Source organism: Lolium perenne, chromosome 1 (genome assembly GCF_019359855.2).
Source record: "Lolium perenne isolate Kyuss_39 chromosome 1, Kyuss_2.0, whole genome shotgun sequence".
NCBI classification, from domain to species: Eukaryota; Viridiplantae; Streptophyta; class Magnoliopsida; order Poales; family Poaceae; genus Lolium; species Lolium perenne.
Genome location: NC_067244.2, coordinates 57,862,136 through 57,882,847, shown reverse-complemented (window position 1 = coordinate 57,882,847; position 20,712 = coordinate 57,862,136). Strand labels below are relative to the sequence as shown.

Below are 20,712 nucleotides of genomic sequence, written 5' to 3'. Positions count from 1 at the left end.
TTGAAAAAAAAGATGGACAAATATCGGTGCTAGGGAGCTGCCATGTAGACATAAAAAATAGAGTTGAAAAAAGTAACCTATATCGGTGCGGTGGATTAAGGATGAGCTTCCCGTTGTAAGGGGAAATTCGGATAATATAGTAGCATTACCGTCGAATTCGACATAACTTAGAACAAAGCTCGCGAGCTCCTTACATGTGATGCAACATAAAAACTTTGCTGCATAGATAGTTCATTCCAGGATAGGACATTTGTAGTCAGTGGTGGTTGATGTAGTTTATTACAGAAAGGTCTGGTTTAAATCCAAAACCAGGCGTCCTAAAAGATAGATGGCACTAGAATTCGAGATTACAGGATGAAGCATACAAGCGTACATCAGCAATAGACAGGGGCCATGGGTTTTCAAGTGTCCACTTCATTCATGAAATCACCGAAGCTGAACTGGCTAGGAGCTAACACAGCCCAGAGTGCATCACCAGCTAGGGGCGATCTGTTTTCACGGAGTTTCATAAGCTCGTGTAGGGAAGCAAGCCTTGTTTTATGAAGGTTCCTCTGCAAAAGATATAAACGATGCAATTTGAGTGTTGAAAAAGTTTGGTCATGTTCTCCGGGAGTAGATTATGAGTGAATCTTGTTGTACAAGTAGATGAAACATAGTTACCTTGGTTATAGGTGATAAAAGTTTCTCGCCGTCGTAGTATCTCAGAAGGTGCAGAATGGCGAGGCCGGACTCGTACCTAGTGGAAAAATGGATGTGGCACTCGTATTATGGAAGGATATTTTGGGGGGCATCGAGCCGGAGTATGTACGGGAGAAAAGTTAGTGGTTGCGACCGGACCTTGTGAAGGTGGTGTCTACAATCTTAGGATAAATTTTCCCCCAGTTGTCCTTCGCCGTAGGCCATCCTGCAAAGAATTCAGCAAAACACTCGAACAGGGCATCGTGCAGCCTTGACGATACCCACTCATGCATTTCTTTCCTTTCGCTGGATGGACCTCTGGCACCGGCCAATGGATCTAACACATGGGTAACTTTGGCGACCATGTCCCACATGTATAACACCCATCCATCCTCGAGAATAGCTGGTGCAAAGTACTAGAGTAGACAAAACATGGGGGAACGGGGTGAGGATGAAGTAATAATATTTCGGAATTGCCCGGTATAGAATGGCAGGTGAGATTACATAATTAAGAAGAGAGTTTCGTGTTAGTGACCAAAATCAGGACGGGTGCTTACATATTGAGAACAAGCAATGGAATGCCGGATGTGCTTCCCAAAGAACTGATTCTGCACACAGATTGCTCGCAGGTAATCTTTTCCAGACAGGACTGTGGTCTGAAAAAAAGGCCATTGTGAATGATACAGCAGCAAGAAAAAGGTAGGACAAAAAAAGGTTGAAGTGGTATAGGGTAAGGCTGTGGTTATGGCTGACGAACCGCAAAATCTGTCTCCAGGATGTGCCTCCAGTTAAGGTAAGGGCAATCGTCATTGTACTCGAAGTCAATCTGATTGTACCTCCTGAGTAATGCACATGACAACTCATGCTCGAGTGTGTGTTCACCGGCCAGCTGCTGGAGGACATCATTCCCACTCACACATACAAGGCGGGGTGTGTCATGGACAAACCAGAATCTGGTTGACAGGTGAATGCATTCAGTGAATAAAAAAGGAAACTATATGGTTACGAGATACGAAAACGGTTGGTGCGTTGTGGAAGTACCGTTCCAGCTCTGCGGGAGAAGTGGTCTTGATTGAAGCCTCCAGATCAGTAGCGACATCGCCCGGTTGTTGCGGAGGGATCCGGCCAGCTCTCCAGGGATTTTTCGCGAAACTTCCACTTAGCACAGACCGCCTTTTAGGTAGATCATGGCTGAGCTGGCCGAATACAGCAGCTTGTTGAGGATCCTGGTCGGCCGCGTTGTAGAGCGATTCGGTCTTGGTGTAAATAAGCAGGCATTGATCCTTGATGGTGTCCCGTTGCAGGAAACCGGCTTTACTCTTCTTGGTGCTGACAACACATTCAGGAGGGATAGGAGGTCGCTTTGATGATCCCGCGGAACCTCTAGTAGTGCTATCTGCGAACAGAAGAAAAATGTACGAAGAGTTGTAAAAAAACGTATCGAAGAAGGTTCTGCGGGAGCAAAAGGAATTAAGGAAGCAAAAAGGGTTGAGTGCAGCTAAAAAAATCGGAAGTACCTTCCGCGTCGGAAAGGTCCAGCCTCACTCCACTCAACTTTTGGTTGACTGGCGTGCGCAGCGAATCGGCTGGGGGTGCTGACATGAACGGGATGAAACAAATTAGTTGGCGAGCTGGAAAAAAAATTGATTGTCTATGGGAATGCGAGCATTGGCAAAAATATATATGTTCGCTGTGAAAAAAAACTGACCGGATTCACCCTCAGTTGGTACGAGGGGGCAGTCGGTGAAACCCCTTGCCTGGCAGCAAACACACCTCTGGCTTAGGTGTGCCATCAACTTGTCCGTGAACTTGAACATGTCGTTGAGTATGTTCGACCTAGCGGTGTGCAGATGTGAGAAGGCCTTCGCGTTGTGTTCTTTCAGCATTAGGGTGAGTGGGTCAGCCATCTGAGGGGGGTTACACAAGAAAAAGAGCGGTGCGTTAGTTGAATTTCAGATGGTTGAGTTACGAAACAGCGAGGAGAGTTCATTGAGCTGAGGAAGGTTCAAATCGGAAAAAGGTATATCATATAACAAAAGTGTAAAACTTACCAATTTCGGGTACTGTCGCTTCAAGTAGTTCGAATAGTCAATGGGTCCAATGTTAAGGGACTGTGTCGGATGGATGGGTGTACTGTCTGCAGCAACATATAATGGCCTCGGCGTGACGGCGCGGAGTGACTCGTGGGGTCGAAGCTCTGGAACGGCGAGGGGAACATTATCCAGGGTAGATGTTCCGATTGCAGTCTCTATTCTGTCAGGTGCAACTTCTGTGGTGCGAACCGAGGCGCGGGTGTAGCAGACTGACTCCGCCGACCTTAGCTGCACGGTTACCCACCATTTAGCAAAAACTTTGTTGTCATATTTGTGTGAACCAGGCATGGTTGAGTATAGGTATGCATGAACTATAACCAATAAAAATTTAAAGCAGCAGAATTTTGCAGTGGATATAAAAAAATCTGTGTGTGGTGTAATACCGGCGCTGAAGTGTAAGAATTTGGTCCTTTCCCTAAGTCACTTGCCATGGTGATAGTTCTCCTCAGCCAGTCTTGGTCGAATACCTTAATCCGTGGTAGGTCGTCGTGTTTCTTGTTGAAAATTCCGAGATCCAGATTGTCGAGAAGGAATACCTATTGTCATCATACGGGGCATGTCCATTATGGAGTACATGAAAAAATAAATACGTACAGATAAAAAGTATATAGGAATGAAAAACAAGAAACCTGCAGCCAAAGGTGACACCCGAACAGGTTGATGGTTTGTGCCTGGTTCCTAACATCTCTCTTGTACTTGTCCACAGCGTCAAGTAGGGACTGGATGATGTACTCGCCCCAGTTGAACTGGGCTATGTTCTCAGTGTTAGCAAGGGCTCCCCAGAAATCAATGGTGGCATAATCGTATTTACTTGACGGTGCCAATATGTGGCCCATGACAAAGATAACAAATGCAATCTGAAAACAATCTTTCTCAATCTTGCTAGAGTCCTCTGTGATCTCCCTGGTAAGGAAATTTTCTGCAGCTTTAAGACTATGGGCTCCTGCCTGGTTCATGCCTAGCGTGGTCTTGATGAACTCAATGGCGTCGGGCCTGATGGTAGCATCCCTGCCAATAACATTTCGGGGGCCGTGTGGGATACCAAAAACCTTGGACACATCCTGGGGCCAGAACTTAAGTATCTTCTTGTCTGTGATTACAATGGATCTGTTGTGTACATCTACACGGCTCATTATCCAGGCGCTGAATTTGAGATTAAGCTTCTGCAGAAATGGTACATCTAACATGCCGGCCCATCCTATCTCACTAACTAACCACCTCTTGAAGTCTGAGAACCGTTGAATAACCTCGAACGCATGCTTGACTGAGCAACGAGAGGTGAAATTGGGGGTTTTGTCTTGCCTGTACTGGTCGCCTGCGGATCTGGTTGCACGGGCGGCAGATGGAGTACGAACTCTGCTGGTGTCATCGTCGCAGCTTCCGGATTCAGACATTGCTGCAAAAAAATGAAGAAAAACGATGGGGAGTTGGATGGCAGAAGAAGTGAGTGAGGACGATGTAGTTAAAAATGAAGGGAAAATGCAGAGCAATCGATGACATGCATAGATGGGGGCGTGGATCGAACGTACCTGCACCGGCAAGGATCGGCGGCGCCAGCCGCCGGCGCAGTCGTGTGTGCTTGGAGAGGGAGCAGTGGTGTGTGGTTGGAGGTGGACTCAGTTATGAGTGTTTGGAGAGGGAGCCTGTGAGAAAATGGTGGATGGTGCCCAACCCTACAGTGCAATGAATGCAGCGCGCCAACCACCTCTGCCCGTGGGAGCTTCTGGAACGCGTGTGAACATAAGATTACGATGAGACGCGGCGACCGTGTCCATGTAAACAAATTAGTGGAACAGAACAAATTGCTGGGCGGAAATTAAGTCGATGACAACTGATTAGGCGGCAACCAGCTGGAATAAGCACGGTACTTGAAAAATTAAAGGCAAGGTCTTACAGAAACTTCATTCAGAGATACGCCCTAAAACACGGTACTGCATAACTAAACCTGGCATATTCTGCCTTAATACATTCTACCTAACCAGTGGGTACAGTAAACGGCAGCCGAAAAACAGCTACTCGAAATACAGTTTGACCATGACTGCGAGCAGAACTGCTAGCACTAAAACTGAGACCATCAGGTTAGCCACTCCGAGCATGATGTTGGCGAGTGGAAGATGAACTGCGTACGAGCCTGCAGGAGCTACTGCGTCCTGGTTGCGCGGAGTCGAATCATGGCTCCAAGTTGGATGGGGCTTGTCATCGTCGACGGCGGGAGGCGCGGCCTGGACTGTTGCGGCTGCGGCGCCTTGAACAGGAGCGGCGTGCGCCGCGATGGCTGCAGTGACTTCCTTCCTGGCGGCATAGACGGGCTGCCACTCGTAGAAATCGCAATCTCCCTCCTGCGAGGTCGAACAGAAGAACAAGATCTATGAGCCATTGGTGCCTCCCCGGTACTTGATCTGGAAAAGAAAGGGGATGATTCAGCAGAGAAGGTACTTACCTCGTGGTGGCAGCACTTGTAGAACCTCGTTCCTGGATGCTGGCCGCGTCTAGCAACATAGCTGATGATTTTGTCTCCGCAGTGTGGGCAGGGTATGAGAGGGAGGAGCAAGGACGGGGGGACGGTGGTAGATGAGAACGAGGATGATGCCATGGACTTGGAGATGGGTGGCGCGTGAGATGGGTGGTGCGAGTGATTTGTGAATTTGTGCTAGGGTTACTGTCTGAGAGAAGGAATGGGGATTGTGATCCAGATTGCGATGAAGAGGAGGACGGGGAAGGAACTTTAAGTGTGTAAGGGACGTGTCTGTGCAGTCGGTCCAATTCGGTCCAAGATTTCGTGGCACGGACCATGATTCAGGGGAAAATCTTGTTCCATTTGGTCGATGCCGTGAGCGTGGTCCAAGACCGTTCGGCCCGGGAGTGGGCCCTCACCTGTTGAATATATCAATTACAAGGAGAATACGGGCTGCTATACCTAGACATGCGTTGATCCCTAGGAAGCTGGACGGTCCAGATAGTGTGATCATCTGGTCGTACGACCCGAAACTGATTTCCGAAAGTTTAACCTCATTTCATTTTGCTCTCAAATTCCCCAACCGAACAAAAACAATGTTAGTTATGATTTTGATTTAAAAGGTCATTAGACACTATTAATTATGATTTTAATATTAAAAAGGTCATTTGCTATTGTTAATTATGATTTTGAGATAAAAGATTAGCTTAACCTCATTCCGTTCTCCTCTCTAATTCCCCCAACCGAACAAAAAAAGGGTACGATTCCGTTCCTTTTTTTTTATCCAAACCGAACACGTTTGTTGGAATCATTCCATTCCTCTAGAACGGAACCATTCAATTCCATTCTATTCCAGAACCGAACGCATGCAATTGGTTGTGTCGTGGGAAAAAAACAAGAAATTCTTCCAAAGGACTAGACTTAACTTCTATCTAGATACAGTTGCATCTAGATGTGATTTTAGTGTTTAGATATATATGTATCTGTAAAAGGTGGAATCACTTAGTTTTGGATAGGGGGATTATATCGTAGTTTCAGCAACGAAAAATGAAAGAGTCAATGAGAATTTCTTTTAGAATTGCATATAAAGCAAACCGAAGAAAAGTACATATGATTCTTAATCCTACGAACCAACTAGCTCCGGAGAAAAAAAATTAATTTCAATGGACTATAGATCTTCAATACTCCTATAAAAAATTGAATCAAAGAGGCACTTCATAGAAAGTGTTTTCCTGTTCGATCACACAAACACCTTAGAGAGGCTCTTTTGTTTTTCTAACATGCAATCAAATAATATTCGCCCTGTAAAATCATTTTTCTAGTTCATTTTTTTTCGAAATGGGGAATGAAACCCCGGCTTCTGCATCATGATGATGCACACGGCCTTGTATTAAACGTTTATGAGTACAAAGTTATAACATCTCAGGCATCGCCCAGAGTTGATACAAAAATCAACCAGCGAAATAAAACAAAAAAAAGAAAGAGTACACATCATAGTATCCGTCTATTGTGCCGTCAGCCAGCCTCGCACAGGATATCCTGAGCGACCATCTGGAGCCGTGTGCATCCAGTAGCCATAGCATCCCGCTGTCCCTCTGGTGACAGGAGAGCCCACAACTGGACCCAATGTGCCACCATATGGATAACCTGCAAAAAGTGGAAAGAATGTTTTTTGTTAAATATAATATCATTCCTCACCCTCCATATAGACCAACATAAGGCAGAAACCCCAATACGGATGAATGTCTTAGATTGTCTATCAACTCCATTTAGCCAATTACCAAACATATTTGTAATATTGGTTGGAGGTTGGAGAGCGAAAGTAAAATTAATCGTACGCCAAAGTATCTTAGCTAACGGACAGGTGATGAACAAATGCTCAATAGTCTCTTGTTCACCACAGAAAACACACTTTGTACATCCCGGCCATCTTCTTTTAGCTAAATTGTCTTTAGTAAGCAACACCTTATTGCTCAAGAACCACATAAATATTTTTATCTTTAGGGGAACTTTAACTTTCCAAAGATATTTTCGCAAAAAGGGGTATGGTCATTCAAAAGATCTTCATACATAGATTTTACTGTAAACAAACCGTTTGTTGACAAATTCCAAACAAACCGATCATTTTCATCAGATAAATTAAACCTCATAAGCTTTCGGCATAATTGTAATCATAGAGTCCATTTGTTCCCCACTAACAGTCTTCTGAAACTGATATTTAGAGGCATTTGAGATAACACATGAGCTACCGTTACATTCTTGTGATTCACAATATTGTATAAAGAAGGATATTGTTGGGCTAAAGGTAGCTTACCTAACCAGGTATCTTCCCAAAACCGGGTACTTGCTCCATTACCCACCTGGAAAAATCATCTACTAAAAAAATCGTCCTTAACCCTCATCAATCCCTTCCAAAAGGGAGAGTCTGTTGGTTTAGCTTGTACCTCGGATAAGGTCTTTTGTCTTAGGTATTTATTCTGCAGCAACTCCTGCCACACCCCTTGTTCGTTAAGAAGTTTAAAAAGCCACTTACTTAATAAACATCGATTTTTTAGTTCAAGGACCTCAATACCAAGACCCCCTTGATCCTTGGGTCTGCAAACGATATTCCATTTGGTAAGTCTATATTTCCTTTTATTTTCCTCAGATTGCCAAAAAAATCTAGATATATAAAAATCCAATCTTTTCCTTACCCCAACAGGTATCTCTAGAAAAGATAACATAAACATAGGTAAGCTTGTTGATGAGGTCTAAGACCCCGTGTGTGGCCCGATCTCGCAGTTTGACCCCGAAAAGCCAAGGGAAGAGGTGGGAGAACGCGAGGAACACGAAGAACACGAAGAACGCCGAGACTCACGCACGCACACCAACCCGATACACCCGATGCTTACCCCCGTGGCTCGATGGACCACGCCAATAGAATCTCCGAGGAAGAGGCACGCGGCAGAATTCCCGGAGAGAGATTGGGGTTGGAGAAGAAGAGCTTGATGAGGGAGAGAGAGTAACTTGTACTAGAATCTCACTCAACAAGATCCAAATCAACAACCAAGGTGCCTTGATTACAGAGGGATGATAACCCTAGGGAGACTAAGCTCAAAGGTAGGTTTGAGTTCAAAACAAGTCTAAAGGGTAAAGGAGGGGTCCATGCTACTTATATAGGCACACATGGCCAGCAAGGGCGAACAGGTACGCGAAGGGATAACTTAAGGCAGTTTGGTGGGTCATTCCCGTCAGACCCGGTTTGGATCCGGTCTGACCGGGCCTGTGACCGGGTGGTCCGGTCCTGGGTCCGGTCGACCGGGCACCAACCGGGATTCTGCGAGGTTTCCGGTCTTCGTCCGGTACGAGGGGGCTGCGCCGGTTGGCGCCCGGTTGACTGGGCCTGGGACCGGGTCGTCCGGTCGTGGGGCCGGTCTGACCGGGTTCTGGACCGGCCAGCGTCCTTCTCTTCCTTGGAGCGCTTCGATCGACGTCGGGTTCGGCTTCGTGATCATCTCCATGTCCAGCTGCTCCTCTCCTTCCCTTGGCCATGGCATGTCCTCCTCTCCGGGGTCTTGATGCGCCTTGTACCTAATGACACATAACACATCGGCATGAGGTAGCATTCCGTCCAAAGGGGTACCAAGATCAAGGGTGGTGAGGAGCGAGTTCACCTCATCATGTAGAGCTTTAACTCGGGCTCGTGTCATCGGTCCACTTGGGGGATTTGTTGGTCTTGGTGTAGCGGCGTCGGTGAGCGGGGCTACATCACTTGTTAAAACTGAATTGATAAGAACAAGTCTATCCCCATAGGACAGTAATTTTCCTTTCCATCATCCCAATTTGCTTTCAAATCGGGTCTTCACTAGGTACCAATCAGAATTTCGAAGCTTTCTAAAATGAATATGAATGCCTAAGTATTTAAAAGGTAAAAAGCCAGCATCACATCCAAAGATCTGTTTATATAGGTCCACCTCATCATTTGCCTTACCAAAACAAAAAATCTCACTCTTGTGGAAATTAATTTTAAGCCCTGATAGTTCTTCAAAAAGACATAGAATTAGTTTCATATTCACAGCTTTCTGTAGGTCATGTTCCAAGAAAAGGATAATATCGTCATCATATTGTAAAATAGAGATTCCCCCCTCAACAAGATGAGGGATAAGTCCCCCTACTTGATCATCATTTTTTGCTCTCTCAATTATGATGGCAAGCATATCCACCACAATATTAAAAATAATCGGACACAGCGGATCACCTTGTCTCAAACCTTTTTTTGTTTGGAAATAATGACCAATGTCATCATTTACCTTGACTCCAACACTTTCCCCTTGGACATATTGTTGGATCATCCTACACCATTCAGGAGCAAACCCCTTCATTCGCAAAGTCTGTTGTAAGAATGGCCATTTCACTTTATCATATGCCTTTTCAAAATCTATCTTAAATAAAACCCCATCCATCTTCTTATTATGTAACTCATGAATAGTTTCATGAAGAATGACCACCCCTTCTAAAATATTCCTTCCGGGCATAAAGGCTGATTGAGTTGGTTTTATAACTCTTGGGCAATCCCTGTTTACGATTTGTACCGGCCTTGGTAAATATTTTAAAGCAAACATTTAGTAAACAAATTGGTCTATATTGTTGTATTTGCACCGCATCCTCTTTCTTTGGTAATAATGTAATGACGCCAAAATTCAATTTGTAAAGAGGCAACTCCCCACTACTGAACTGATTAAATAGCGCCATCAAGTCATCTTTTATTACCACCCAAAATTTTTGGTAAAACTCGGCCGGGAAACCATCAGGCCCCGGCGCTTTATTACGTTTCATTTGAAATCTATTAGGGGAATTAAACTGCTTGAAGAAGAACGGATTTTAACTATTAATCTTCTTCCAGCAGTTTAATTCGAATTACATAAGAGGATAAATATAAACTACTCATAACTAATATTATCTCACAAGGTCCAATCGGCACGCCACCTGCCGAGCACTACACGGACCAGCGAGTTCACAGTCATGCGCCGCAAACGAGCCCCTCCGCCCCCACACCGTGTCCTCGATCTCATGGCCAATCGCTGCAACTGAGGGCCTCCGCCATGCGCCCCGTGCTAGCACCCCCATGCTCCACCAGCCTATCATCGGCGGTGACCGGCGCTGCACTGGATCCTGGTCGGCCTCCTCGTCCTTACGACAGGGTGGTGAACGCAGTCACGCCAGAACCTAGTCGGCAACCGACCGGCCAATTGGGTCTGGTCGGCAGCCGCTGCGCTGATTGGGCCTAGTCGGTAGCTGAACTGCCGATTGGGCATGGTCGGTTGCAGGCCGGCCGATCGGGTCCTAGATACAAAAGAATAAATCAAATTCATGTACTATTTGTGAAAATATTTTTAAATCGTATTATTTTTAAAAAGCACAAAATCAGGGTATTTCAGTAGACTAAGGATCATTGTTCTGGACCACATATCTATATCTATACCTAATAATAAAGGGAGGATTGTTTCCGTCGTCCAACACTTTTTTGGACCGTTTTACCCTCCCACCAAAATATGTCCGGATCGATATCTATACCTAATAATAAAGAGAGAACCGTTTCCGTGGTTTCGTCCGTATGTTTCCGTTGTCACACTGGTGGAAAAAGGGCCTTTGGTCGCGGTTCGCAACTGCCATTAGTCGCGGTTGCGCAACCGCGACCAAAGTATCGCGACTAAAGGCCCCCCCCCCCTTTAGTCGCGGTTCCTTACGAACCGCGACTAAAGGCCCGTCCACGTGGGCGCCAGGCGGCCGTCCGGGCGGAGGACCTTTAGTCGCGGTTCTTCTAGCCAACCGCGACTAAAGGCCGCCGCAGGTTTAGGGTTTCCGGCCCCCCCCCAAACCTGCCCCCCCCCCCCTAAACATATTTTGTGTTTAATTTGTATATTGTTTTATTTCTTTTGTGCTTTATTGTAATTTTGAAGGAGTTTCACATATTCTACGGTACTACATATATACATGCATATGAATGTACAATTTCAAACAAATTTGAAATTATAACCAAAAAGAATTCAAGAGGAATATACAATATATATTCAATATCATCGGATGACCATATACAAGTTTGAACAAGTTTCCATACATAATTTAATGCATGTATAGTTCTACGTCGTCGCAATGGTGTTCTCCTTTAGGATGGAGGACTTCCCTCCTGAACCATCCAGCTAGTTCCTCTTGGAGTGGTCGGAAGCGAGCTTCTGGACTAAGCATCGACCGGAGGTGATTCCTCTGAGCATTGAGATCACTCGGAACGCGCTCAGAGGTGTATCTCCGGATCATCTCACAGACATAGTATCCACACAGATTGGTTCCCGGTGGCTGCATATCGCTACCATTCTTAGCCTTTGACCGCATGAAATTTAGCTCTTTCTTGAATTCACCGACCTTTGTATCTGAGAACCGTCTCCAAACCCTACGAGGTAAAGAAAATTAAATGAACAAGAGAGTTATTAGTTCATTACTTGAAGCTTAATTAGGAAATGAACGAAATAGGCCGATCGATATAGAGCGCAAATGAATGAAAACAATTACTTTTGAAGCATTTGTCTCATGTCGGCCCACTCCGCCTTATCCATATCCGTGAGTCGTGGATGAGACATTCGATTTGTCAATTTTAATCACTAGCAGAATCCAGTGGAACCTGCGAACACGATACATGCACAGTACGTCATGCATAACTCATCGATTAGCCGGCCACATACCATGCATGGAGTAAACAAAAGAAAATGTGCTCAAGACATAAACACTCACCCAAAATGGTAAGGAAATAGAATATCACTTTTGAGTTCCTGCTTATCAAGAAACCGCCACAGGTCTTTCTCCACGTCGGCGGGGTGATGCTTTAACGTATATCCATTAACGATGTGTGGGTCAATGAACCCAACATCATGGATGCTCCTTACTCTGCATTCCTTAATCTTCAATCTGCATGTATAATAGCGGACACAACAATATAGTTAGGACATATATATATAGTGTGCAATATGAACGAGATGGGGTAGAAATAAATCACTTACGTAACGTAGCAACTGATGATAGATTTGTCGAGCTCGCGCAGATTGAAAAGCTGGAACAATTCACTCAGATGAATTTGTACACAGTATTGTTTGAAGTGATGCTCATATCCAACTTCCGCATAAATATAATCTTTGGCGTTTTTATGTTTTATGTAACCCTTGTACCAGTTCAGCAGACCTTTCATTTGTGGAGGTAGATCCTCTTCTCGCAGCTCGACGAGAGGCCCATTCTTCACATATGTAAGTACTACCTCCTTCACCGGCGCCTCATCAAGGCCTAACAGTTCACGAAGAGTAATACCTAAGTTGGCCGCTTGTTCTCTCGGCACTCGTTACGGTCAATCCTGTCTTTGCCGCAGCTTCTATGATTTCGGGGGCATCCGGACCGGAAGCTGTCACTATAAGCGGGGCAATCGATTGTTTACTTTGTTCCCCGAGCTAGGCAACAACTCGTTTCCCGCTTTGTGCACTTTGTAATTCCGCTTTATCGGCCTCCTCATTCTTCTCCTTGAATATGCGTGCCTGATTCTTTAGTTCACGTGCATAGTCGTCGACGTATTCTTCGCGGCTTGGGACGGTGTGTTCAAAAATGACTTAGCCCACTTCTTTTGATCATCAGAAAATACTGGCTTGGGCTCGGGCTCTCTTTTCTTCTTGCAGGCCGCCTTCCATTTCTCTAAATCAGCAGCCGCGTGTGCGTCGACTTCCTCGGCACTACGTTCCCAAGGCCTCGTGGGGAGAGGCTTCAGTGATGGCTCTGGTATCTTTGTGGTTCTAGGTACATAAGGGTCCGGGTTAATAACCCAGGACTACTTCTGCTTCTTCGCCGGAGGTGGATTGGGGGGCGGTACCGGTGTCTGATCACCCGCCGGACGAGGATCAGGGGCGGCGTCGGCTGACGTGAATGAGGTGTATTAGGTGAAGCACCACCACCACCACCACCGCCACCGTCACCGCCACCGCCACCGTCACCGCCACCGCCACCGCCACCGCCACCACCACCACCGTAGGGGGGTGGACTTGTTGGTGCCTCGCCTGGAAACTTGATAAACTTCTTCTGCCATAGAATGAACTGGCGCTTGACATCTCCAAGTCTTTTCACCCCTTCAGGTGTAGCAATGTCAATGTCCAGGTCCTCAAACCCTTGGACTATCTCCTCCACCGTGACACGAGCATAGCCATCTTGAATGGGGTTGTTGTGGTGGAGTGCTCCAGGTGGCAAAGCACTGCCGATGGCTACCTTCATGGACATGTTCCCGATAGGATAATACAGATGACATTCTTTCATCTCCTTTATATCGTCCACGGGGTAGCGAGGAGGCTCCGGTGCAGTAATTTCGACCACCAGAGGCTCCGGTGCAGTAATTTCTATCGTCGGTGCACCAGCCGGTGAGGCCTCCGTGGAAGCCACGCTGCTTCTTCTCCGCTGCTGGCTTCCGAGATCCATTGGATGATCTTCATGCTGCGCCCGAGCTGCATCTCTTTCGGCTACTAGTACACTCACAGTTTTCTTCATCACATCCATTTCCGTTACCAACTTCGCCACAACATCTGCATCCCGATCCATCTTTCTCTTACGGCTTCTGTAACCGTATGGGTCATCGTTCTGGGGGAACCCTACTTTCCACGGAATGGGCCCCATGCCTCGTACACGTCCTCCGTGTTCAGGATTCCCGAGGGCTTTTGTCAGGGCGTCGTTCTCTCTGTTGAACTTGATCCTCCCCTCTTGAGCATCCCTCATTGCCTCAATAAGCTTTTGGGTGGGTGTAATTATTTTGCCTTGATAAACACACTCCCCTATCTCCGGGTTCAGCGATCCCCCATGCCCGTACCACCAGCTTTTGGCCGTTGGGTCCCATCCCTCCGTACCTGGATGGATTCCTCGCGCCCTCAGCTCGTTCTCCATCTTCTCCCACTTAGGCTGCCAAAAGCGATACCCTCCTGGCCCCATAATATGATTGTACTCTTCTTGGCCGCATTCTCCTTATTTTTTTCGATATTTCAAGGAACTGCTCCGATTTCTTTTGCTTCACAAATTCTGGCCAATCATGTTGCAGTTTCTCATATTGTCCTGTGAAATCCGGAGTCTTGCCCTGCTTGACAAAGTCATGGGCTAGATTTTGCTTGTATTTCCGGAATGCGTTGGCCATCTTAGAAAGAGCGAACTGTTTGACTAGCTTGCACCTCTCCTTGTTTTCCTGAATCTTGTTACCCGCCTCATCGTATCTGCGGTATTCCGGAGGTAGAACGAAATGTTCCATAAGCTTCTTGAAGCAATCTTTTTTTGTTCTCTTATCGACAAAAGTGAAACCAAGACGTGCCTTCTTTGGCTCATTCCACTCCTGGACGGTGATCGAGACGTTGTCTCTAACAACGGCTCCGCATTGGCTGACAAACTTGGTGGCGTTCTTGCTGGGCTCCAGCGGCCTGCCGGTTTCTTCATCGACAACCTCGATGGTGCATGTTTCGTTTGGTTTCATCGTCTTGGTTGCGCCACGCTTTGACGACGTACTCGATTTTTTCGATGATCCGGCCGAGGGCTAAAATAAGAAAGAGAGTCGCGCACGTTAGTACACACACATTTATTCAAATCAGTTAGTTTGTATCACCAGACGCTCAATATGTATATATATATACCTCGGCGCCGGAGGTGGTTGCTACTTCCAATTGAAGATCGTCGTTTATCGACGTTTCTTCGGCATCATCTTGCTGACGGCGCCCTTCATCTTCACCCTCAAGGTTCAGATAAGAAGAGATATCATCTTCTTCTTCTCCGGTCGGCACATATAGAATATCGCCTTTTATGATGCCGAACATATGGTCTTCAGCGTCCGGATCATAGTTGTCCAGAATCGGGTCAGCTCTATCGTCCGCCATATGTCAGTCCTGAAAACATGTAGTAAAAACAAATTAATTAAGTGAAGAAGGGGGGCGGTGGCGGTGGCGAAAGGGCGGTGGCAAAAGGAGGGGGCGAGGAAGGGGTGCGCGCGGAGTCGGAGTCGGTGACGAAAGGGCGGTGGCGAAAGGGCGGCGGTGGCGAAAGGGCGGCGGTGGCAAAAAGGCAGTGGTGGTGTGATACGTCTCCGACGTATCGATAATTTCTTATGTTCCATGCCACATTATTGATGTTATCTACATGTTTTATGCACACTTTATGTCATATTCGTGCATTTTCTGGAACTAACCTATTAACAAGATGCCGAAGTGCCAGTTGCTGTTTTCTGCTGTTTTTGGTTTCAGAAATCCTAGTAAGGAAATATTCTCGGAATTGGACGAAATCAACGCCCAGGGGCCTATTTTTCCACGAAGCTTCCAGAAGTCCGAAGACGAAACGAAGTGGGGCCACGAGGTGCCCAGACTACAGGGCGGCGCGGCCTAGGGTTGGGCCGCGCGGCCCTGTCATCTGGAGCCCTCGTGTGCCCTCTCGACTTGCCCTTCCGTCTACAAATAGCCTCCGTGACGAAAACCCCAGTACCGAGAACCACGATACGGAAAACCTTCCAGAGACGCCGCCGCCGCCGATCCCATCTCGGGGGATCCAGGAGATCGCCTCCGGCACCCTGCCGGAGAGGGGAATCATCTCCCGGAGGACTCTACGCCGCCATGGTCGCCTCCGGTGTGATGTGTGAGTAGTCTACCCCTGGACTATGGGTCCATAGCAGTAGCTAGATGGTTGTCTTCTCCCCATTGTGCTATCATTGTCGGATCTTGTGAGCTGCCTAACATGATCAAGATCATCTATCTGTAATTCTATATGTTGCGTTTGTTGGGATCCGATGAATAGAGAATACTTGTTATGTTGATTATCAAAGTTATGCTTATGTGTTGTTTATGATCTTGCATGCTCTCCGTTACTAGTAGATGCTCTGGCCAAGTAGATGCTTGTAACTCCAAGAGGGAGTACTTATGCTCGATAGTGGGTTCATGCCTGCATTGACACCGGGACAAGGATGAAAGTTCTAAGGTTGTGTTGTGCTGTTGCCACTAGGGATAAAACATTGATGCTATGTCTAAGGATGTAGTTGTTGATTACATTACGCACCATACTTAATGCAATTGTCTGTTGCTTTGCAACTTAATACTGGAGGGGGTTCGGATGATAACCTGAAGGTGGACTTTTTAGGCATAGATGCAGTTGGATGGCGGTCTATGTACTTTGTCGTAATGCCCAATTAAATCTCACTATACTCATCATGATATGTATGTGCATGGTCATGCTCTCTTTATTTGTCAATTGCCCAACTGTAATTTGTTCACCCAACATGCTGTTCGTCTTATGGGAGAGACACCTCTAGTGAACTGTGGACCCCGGTCCAATTCTCTTTACTGAAATACAATCTACTGCAATACTTGTTCTACTGTTTTCTGCAAACAATCATCTTCCACACAATACGGTTAACTCTTTGTTACAGCAAGCCGGTGAGATTGACAACCTCACTGTTTCGTTGGGGCAAAGTATCTTGGTTGTGTTGTGCAGGTTCCACGTTGGCGCCGGAATCACTGGTGTTGCGCCGCACTACATCTCGCCGCCATCAACCTTCAACGTGCTTCTTGGCTCCTCCTGGTTCGATAAACCTTGGTTTCTTTCTGAGGGAAAACTTGCTGCTGTGCGCATCATACCTTCCTCTTGGGGTTGCCCAACGAACGTGTGAAATACACGCCATCAAGCTCTTTTTCTGGCGCCGCTGCCGGGGAGATCAAGACACGCTGCAAGGGGAGTCTCCACTTCTCAATCTCTTTACTTTGTTTTTGTCTTGCTTAGTTTTATTTACTACTTTGTTTGCTGCACTAAATCAAAATACAAAAAATTAGTTGCTAGTTTTACTTTATTTGCTATCTTGTTTGCTATATCGAAAACACAAAAAAATTAGTTTACTTGCATTTACTTTATCTAGTTTGTTTATTTACTGTTGCTAAAATGGCCAACGCTGAAAATACTAAGTTGTGTGACTTCACAACCACAAATAATAATGATTTCTTATGCACACCTATTGCTCCACCTGCTACTACAGCAGAATTCTTTGAAATTAAACCTGCTTTACTGAATCTTGTCATGAAAGATCAATTTTCTGGAATTAGTTCTGATGATGCTGCTGCACATCTTAATAATTTTGTTGAACTATGTGAAATGCAAAAATATAAAGATGTAGATGGTGATATTATTAAACTAAAATTGTTCCCTTTCTCATTAAGAGGAAGAGCTAAAGATTGGTTGCTATCTCTGCCTAAGAATAGTATTGATTCATGGACTAAATGCAAGGATGCTTTTATTGGTAGATATTATCCCCCTGCTAAAATTATATCTTTGAGGAGTAGCATAATGAATTTTAAACAATTAGATACTGAACATGTTGCTCAAGCTTGGGAAAGAATGAAATCTCTGGTTAAAAATTGCCCAACCCATGGACTGACTACTTGGATGATCATCCAAACCTTCTATGCAGGACTAAATTTTTCTTCACGGAATTTATTGGATTCAGCTGCTGGAGGTACCTTTATGTCCATCACTCTTGGTGAAGCAACAAAGCTTCTTGATAATATGATGATCAATTACTCTGAATGGCACACGGAAAGAGCTCCACAAGGTAAGAAGGTAAATTCTGTCGAAGAAACCTCTTCCTTGAGTGATAAGATTGATGCTATTATGTCTATGCTTGTGAATGATAGGACTAATATTGATCCTAATAATGTTCCATTAGCTTCATTGGTTGCACAAGAAGAACATGTTGATGTAAACTTCATTAAAAATAATAATTTCAACAACAATGCTTACCGAAACAATTCTAGTAACAACTATAGGCCATATCCTTATAATAATGGCAACGGCTATGGTAATTCTTATGGGAATTCTTACAACAATAATAGGAGTTCACCCCCTGGACTTGAAGCCATGCTTAAAGAATTTATTAGTACACAAACTGCTTTTAACAAATCTGTTGAAGAAAAGCTTGGGAAAATTGATATGCTTGCTTCTAAAGTCGATAGTCTTGCTGCTGATGTTGATCTTTTGAAATCGAAAGTTTTGCCTAATGAGAATCATCATAATAAAATTGTTACTACAGCAAATGCCATTCAAGTTAGAATTAATGAGAATATAAGATTAATGGCTGAACTGCGTGCTAGGTGGGATAGAGAAGAAAATGAAAAACTAGCTAAAGAGAAGAATATAGCTAAAGTTTGGACTATTACCACCACTAGTAATGCTAATGCTACACATGTTGCTGCACCTCCTACTCATACTAATAAAAGAATAGGTGTTAGCAATGTTTCCACTTCGAATGCAAAGCGCGAAAAATTGCCTGAAACTGCTAAAACTGCTGAAATTGCCTGTGATAAAGCTGCTGAAATTTTTTCCAACATTGGGGATGATGATCCCATTGCTTTAGATTATAATGGTTTGAATTTTGATGATTGCCACATCTCTGAAGTTATAAAGTTCTTGCAAAAACTTGCTAAAAGTCCTAATGCTAGTGCTATAAATTTGGCTTTCACGCATCATATTACAAATGCTCTCATAAAAGCTAGAGAAGAGAAACTAGAGCGTGAAGCCTCTATTCCTAAAAAGTTAGAGGATGGTTGGGAACCCATCATTAAGATGAAGGTTAAAGATTTTGATTGTAATGCTTTATGTGATCTTGGTGCAAGTATTTCTGTTATGCCTAAGAAAATTTATAATATGCTTGACTTGCCACCGCTGAAAAATTGTTATTTGGATGTTAATCTTGCTGATCATTCTACAAAGAAACCTTTGGGTAAAGTTGATAATGTTCGCATTACCGTTAACAATAACCTGGTTCCCGTTGATTTTGTTGTCTTGGATATTGAATACAATGCATCTTGTCCCATTATATTGGGAAGACCTTTTCTTCGAACTGTTGGTGCTATTATTGATATGAAGGAAGGTAATATAAAATATAAATTTCCTCTCAAGAAAGGTATGGAACACTTCCCTAGAAAGAGAATGAAGGTACCTTTTGATTCTATTATGAGAACAAATTATGATGTTGACACTTCATCTCTCGATAATACTTGATACACACTTTCTGCGCCTAGCTGAAAGGCGTTAAAGAAAAGCGCTTATGGGAGACAACCCATGTTTTTACCTACAGTACTTTGTTTTTATTTTGTGTCTTGCAAGTTATTTACTACTGTAGCAACCTCTCCTTATCTTAGTTTTGTGTTTTGTTGTGCCAAGTTAAGCCGTTGATAGAAAAGTAAGTACTAGATTTGGATTACTGCACAGTTCCAGATTTCTTTTCTGTCACGAATCTGGGTCCACCTCCCTGTAGGTAACTCAGAAAATTAAGCCAATTTACGTGTGTGATCCTCAGATATGTACGCAACTTTCATTAAATTTGATCATTTTCATCTGAGCAAGTCTGGTGCCATTTTAAAATTCGTCAATACGAACTGTTCTGTTTTGACAGATTCTGCCTTTTATTTCGCATTGCCTCTTTCGCTATGTTGGATGAATTTCTTTGATCCATTAATGTCCAGTAGCATTATGCAATGTCCAGAAGTGTTAAGAATGATTGTGTCACCTCTGAATATGTCAATTTATAATGTGCACTAACCCTCTAATGAGTTGTTTCGAGTTTGGTGTGGAGGAAGTTTTCAAGGATCAAGAGAGGAGTATGATGCAACATGATCAAGGAGAGTGAAAGCTCTAAGCTTGGGGATGCACCCGGTGGTTCACCCCTGCATATATTAAGAAGACTCAAGCGTCTAAGCTTGGGGATGCCCAAGGCATCCCCTTCTTCATCAACAACATTATCAGGTTCCTCCCCTGAAACTATATTTTTATTCCATCACATCTTATGTGCTTTTTCTTGGAGCGTCGGTTTGTTTTTGTTTTTTGTTTTGTTTGAATAAAATGGATCCTAGCATTCACTTTATGGGAGAGAGACACGCTCCGCTGTAGCATATGGACAAGTATGTCCTTGGTTTCTACTCATAGTATTCATGGCGAAGTTTCTCCTTCGTTAAATTGTTATATGGTTGGAATTGGAAAATGATACATGTAGTAATTGCTATAAATGTTTTGGGTAATGTGATACTTGGCAATTGTTGTGCTCATGATTAAGCTCTTGCATCATATACTTTGCACCCATTAATGAAGAAATACATAGAGCATGCTAAAATTTGGTTTGCATATTTTGTTTCTCTAAGGTCTAGATAATTTCTAGTATTGAGTTTGAACAACAAGGAAGATGGTGTAGAGTCTTATAATGTTTTCAATATGTCTTTTATGTGAGTTTTGCTGCACCGGTTCATCCTTGTGTTTGTTTCAAATAAGCCTTGCTAGCCTAAACCTTGTATCGAGAGGGAATACTTCTCATGCATCCAAAATACTTGAGCCAACCACTATGCCATTTGTGTCCACCATACCTACCTATGCTACATGGTATTTTCCGCCATTCCAAAGTAAATTGCTTGAGTGCTACCTTTAAAATTC

General features: G+C 44.5%; 1 protein-coding gene across 1 annotated transcript; it reads right to left on the bottom strand.

Annotated features, from left to right (window-relative positions):
• Positions 1–195: 195 nt before the first annotated feature.
• Positions 196–4,426, bottom strand: LOC127293331 (uncharacterized). Its single transcript, XM_051322919.2, has 12 exons — positions 4,301–4,426; positions 3,401–4,167; positions 3,155–3,307; positions 2,730–2,999; positions 2,387–2,585; positions 2,196–2,273; positions 1,720–2,074; positions 1,436–1,631; positions 1,236–1,334; positions 838–1,094; positions 661–736; positions 196–551 (listed from the first exon to the last, which is right to left on the bottom strand). The coding sequence occupies exons 2-12, from the start codon at positions 4,163–4,165 to the stop codon at positions 402–404; spliced, it is 2,598 nt and encodes an 865-aa protein (XP_051178879.1). The 5' UTR covers positions 4,166–4,167; positions 4,301–4,426; the 3' UTR covers positions 196–401.
• Positions 4,427–20,712: the final 16,286 nt, after the last annotated feature.

What these genes read in the sequence shown, in the direction of transcription:
- LOC127293331 (XM_051322919.2), bottom strand. Translation starts at nt 4,165, where the DNA reads ATGTCTGAATCCGGAAGCTGCGACGATGACACCAGCAGAGTTCGTACT. An exon ending in ACCAACTGAGGGTGAATCCG is followed by an intron (nt 2,274 to 2,386) that starts GTCAGTTTTTTT and finishes CGTTCATGTCAG; the next exon opens with CACCCCCAGCCGATTCGCTG. An exon ending in GGACCTTTCCGACGCGGAAG is followed by an intron (nt 2,075 to 2,195) that starts GTACTTCCGATT and finishes TTCTGTTCGCAG; the next exon opens with ATAGCACTACTAGAGGTTCC.